The sequence below is a fragment of the Triticum dicoccoides genome, chromosome 3B, assembly GCF_002162155.2.
Source record: "Triticum dicoccoides isolate Atlit2015 ecotype Zavitan chromosome 3B, WEW_v2.0, whole genome shotgun sequence".
Lineage (NCBI taxonomy): Eukaryota > Viridiplantae > Streptophyta > Magnoliopsida > Poales > Poaceae > Triticum > Triticum dicoccoides.
Window position 1 is genome coordinate 177,460,666 of NC_041385.1, and position 4,356 is coordinate 177,465,021.

General features: G+C 37.9%; 1 protein-coding gene across 2 annotated transcripts in view; it reads right to left on the reverse strand.

Moving 5' to 3' along the window:
- Positions 1-493: 493 nt before the first annotated feature.
- Positions 494-4,356, reverse strand: part of LOC119275425 (probable pre-mRNA-splicing factor ATP-dependent RNA helicase DEAH9) — a 16,302-nt gene continuing 12,439 nt past the window's right edge. For both annotated transcript variants that reach the window (XM_037556263.1, XM_037556262.1), the window contains exons 17-24: positions 3,632-3,721; positions 3,479-3,550; positions 2,373-2,471; positions 2,182-2,268; positions 1,378-1,431; positions 1,051-1,130; positions 763-920; positions 494-620 (exon numbers count right to left, since the gene is read on the reverse strand). In XM_037556263.1, coding sequence (XP_037412160.1) covers positions 773-920; positions 1,051-1,130; positions 1,378-1,431; positions 2,182-2,268; positions 2,373-2,471; positions 3,479-3,550; positions 3,632-3,721 — 630 coding nt within the window. In that variant the 3' untranslated portion in view covers positions 494-620; positions 763-772. The remainder of the gene's footprint in view (positions 621-762; positions 921-1,050; positions 1,131-1,377; positions 1,432-2,181; positions 2,269-2,372; positions 2,472-3,478; positions 3,551-3,631; positions 3,722-4,356) is intronic.

Genomic DNA, 4,356 nt, shown 5'->3' on the forward strand with positions numbered 1-4,356 from the left:
ACTGCTGCTGCTATTCGATGTCTCAAAGGAACATAAACTGAAGCTATGCGCAATACAAGAGCATTTCATTTGCCTACGGTACATCCTGCGGCTCAGATCAAAATACTGTTGTAGTTTAATTAACTTCACAATAAAATCTAGAATGTAACTCAGCTACTACTCGTCAAATCTTCAAATGATTTTTCTGGAATAAGTCTTCGCAAACCCCATATAGCTAAAGGGCACTTGATACTAGTATGGGCAATGCAGCATAGATAATGGGGACACAAAATATACTCCTAGCGCTAAACAACAGGATAGCACCATAAGTCCAAATTATATACAAACATGGTGGCTTCCGTTAGTTTGGAAAAACCTGTGCCTCTACAAGATGGAAGATTCCTACAAAACATCAAATAAAATAAAACCAAAGTAAATTCTTATTACATCAAATATATGTCAGCTGCCAAGGACAGAAGCAAGATAATATTCAAATAAGACTTACTTTCTTACTTTCTTTGCCTCCAATTGATTTTCTTCAAAGTAGTTAATATTTGATAAGAACAAGCCATACTGATCTGTATACTGGCTGGCCCAAATGGACTGACCAAAATGATGAGACCCCAGCCAACCTTAGTACACTAGCCAAAAGAGCAAAAGGCAAAATGAGTACTCTTACCATTAATGCAACAGTGCACCGTCTGCAATCAACATAACATATGAAAGTAACAACATTGTTGGAACGGATAAATGAAAGAAAAACACAATTGAGTAGGAAATTACCACAGTTAAGTTAGTGCGGAGCTGGATTGGGTGTTCGGAACTGGTAGAAATGTGGTGCAGCTTCAGTAAGCCATGATGGTTCAATGGCAATAACATTACGCATATAGTGCTTGTCAGTTGAAACAAGAGACTGGTAGACGACCCACTTCGGATTAACCCTAAAACGTCAGGGAAATGTCATGAAGTGCATAAGGAGCATTGTTCCCAAAGAAGTGCACAAGGAGCTATGCCACAAAGTCACCCAAATAAATGTCGAATATAGTAAAAAAATACTCCTGCTAAACTTACCTGAAGAGTACGGAAGATGGATGAATGTAAACTTCTTGTGACGTCCTAATTGTTTTATACATTCCATTCTGGCCATATTCCTGTGTGGCAGAGAATGTCAGTAGGGACACCGGCAACTTACATGCAAGTTGCATATGCAGCTGATAGCTGCACTTATTTAGGATAAATCAAGAAAATTGTGCAAGGGCACATCACATAAACCACAAAAAAAAAGATAAATTTAGAGATGTATGGTAACATGAAATGAAGCTCTCGTTACACATGCTACATCCTAGAGATGCATGATAACATGAAATCTGCTCAATAATGTAGGATGTGAGTAAATACCTCCAGATGACATGAATTAGCAAACGAACCAGCAATAATGGCCTTTCTAACTGCCTGCAGAATATTGAGATAACATTGCAGTTAGCATAAGTGTGTGAAAGGTTCAACAACCTGTGGGCATTATAACAGCAGCTCGTAAAGAACTGACAGGAAGTTTTAAGCATTTTCACCAGTACATAGAATGAGTTCAAAAATAATTCTACAAGAGCAAGATACTGAAAACCGCTAGAACAAACAATTGGTACAAGATAGTCGTTGAACTCTCCGTAAATGTTGATAATACCTATCAGTGAATTGTACATTGTATGCATATTCTCCTCAAATGAGGACAAACAATGCCGGATTGGAATGTCATCAAGTTCTATGCGAATCAAGCTGGATATAGTCAACCCATTTCATAATAGCATGTAATTTCCAAAAATGCATTAGCATAATAACACAATCTGAAAAGTAAATGCACTCGCATTCAGTTAAGAATATCACTGAAATGACCAACTTAATTAACAGCCAGCGGCCAAAGTGATGCTTTTAAAAGGATATACGGATCATGGGGATAAGAGTTACTACTGTTTAGGTTATTATTAATTATTATTTTGCAGAATGGCTATAGAGAACACTTGAAATTCCATGGTACGCACATAGCTTGGGTATAGCCGTATAGGTATAGCCCAGGCTTTTGTTCCAGTAATTTTGTTTGCCATTTGTTTCCATTTTGCCCTGTAAGTTTTTGTGCCTTCTCGGCGTGCTTCTCCAAATAAAAAATGTTTGATGTGTGTTCGAGAAAAAAAGCTGGAAAGATCCTACCTGCATATCTCTGTCGCAAGATTTCAGCTGTATGCCAAACCTCTTCATAACCCTGACAAGCTGTGCCCTGATTTCAATGACCTTCTTCTGCAGCAAAGACAACAAAATGTTGTTCAACAAGGAAAATACATATCTTTGAATATGTATATATTCTTAATTAAAAAGAATGGCGTCTTGTGACAAAAACAGACCAGTGCTTGGTGATTCAAAAAGTTCTTGTAACACCACTGACTAGATTTTCCAGACTGGTGAAATCCTTTGTAGATATTCAGGAACGTTACATGATCACCCTGCAGTACAACATAAAATACAAGAGTCAAGACCATTGGCAAAGATGAAAAAGAAACCAAGAGCAAATATAATTAGGGTGTCTCCAATAGTTATATGATAGTTGTTGGTAATTTTTGCCACATAGGATATGTGATGATGTGCCATAGAATAAATGAGAAAGAGATAAGTTGTATGAACTTGAACCAACAATCCTTGCACAAGCTCCAAGGTGTAAATAGAGATCAAACTTATTTATTATCTCATTTCTATTGAACAATTTAGACTATTCAAATAGTTTCCGACAACTCAAGCTATTAGAGATGCTCTTAATATGCATACTTCTGAGTTCTGACAGTTTGCACATGCATGTACAGAACACAGAGAAGGAGGCTCTTAAATAGGAACGGTGCTGGTCGTATGCATTTTCATGATCCAAGTTCTTTTTGCTCCATAACACTAATCTTGAGTTACCCAAAATCATTTGTTCTAGAACTAGCCAGTCTATCACCAGTACTCTTACTGGTTGTAAGCCCATAATAATCAATGATGAAAGCATTTAAGAAGAATAACCATTAAGGATTTTGCTGAAATCTGAAAACGAGAGAAATTGTTTAGTCTTGTCTACTTTAGGAACTTGATCATGAGTTAACTGAAATGAAACAAGGATTATACTTGGTAACATGATATTCCTCTTCTGTGGTATATGGGTATCACATTGCAGCTGGCTACGCTAAGCACCAAAATGAGTGTCAACATTAAAGGTTAAGTAGACAACTGGGTGTCGACCAGTTTTCTAGAGGCGTGCACGCGGCTGCGCGCCCAGCTCACAGCCCAATGTTCAAGCCCTGTGCTCTGTAGGGGGTGCCTTACGGTTGTCTCTACTTGATTAACAAAAAACACAATGGCTAGTCCCTGTTGGTCTAGTTTTCGAATATTAACAGCTAAGTATTCTGTAAAAAAAGCAGCAAAGTAACATCAGGGTTCCAGTGTAACTGAAGATATTAGGCAGCAAGTTAATCCTGCAAACCTCAGCAGCAGCAAACCGAAGTTTGGCCTCATCAAATTCCTTCTTCACTCCCCGCATAGAAACCCACACAGACTGTAAATTGGGGTTGTCAGAACAATTCAAAGATTAAAATAGCACAAGAAAATGAAGGGCATATCAGACACAAATCTTAACCTGAACAGATAGAAATGCTGCTATCGTCAATATCTCATCAGAGCATCCAAAATCATTTGCTGACAAGATCATTTTTGAGATCATGGGGTCCTGCAGAAAATCAAACAGTGTTATTAACAACCTCTTGATTTGAGAAGAGAACAGTATTCACCAAAATGTAAGTACACCAGATGTACATAAAAAATAGTACAAGTATAAATGTATAATAGAGTAAGCTTGCACAAGTACGGAAAGACGTGAAATCCTGCAAGTAAATGGTCAACATAGCACCATAATTTCACACGTTATCAGAGTCATTGAGCACGTTCAGCAGAGTAACTCGTGATTAAGTTGTTGTCATAAGAACTTTATGATAAGATACTATATGATGTGTGCATATGTCAAAATAATATGCAATTCTTTTGTCTGAGAGCTATAATTTCCAGTTTAGTGTGCACATGCTTGTTGAATCTTGTTAAAAAGTTTTCTTTTTCTTCAGATGTGAATATCATCACATGTTGTTGTAATCAATTGTTGAATGTGAGATGTGTATCAGTAAGAAAGTGAGCAAATATGGAGTGGGGGTTAGGAGCTGAAAAGAACTCGACTACAGTTTCTCTGGAACTTTTTTCCACCGTAGTTTTTGTGGGGCAGCTCTGGAGAAGCTGCAGCCGAGATGTGACGCCGCTATTGAGGACGCCATGCACATCTTCCTACTGTGCCCATTGGCTTCTCCCAGGTTTGGA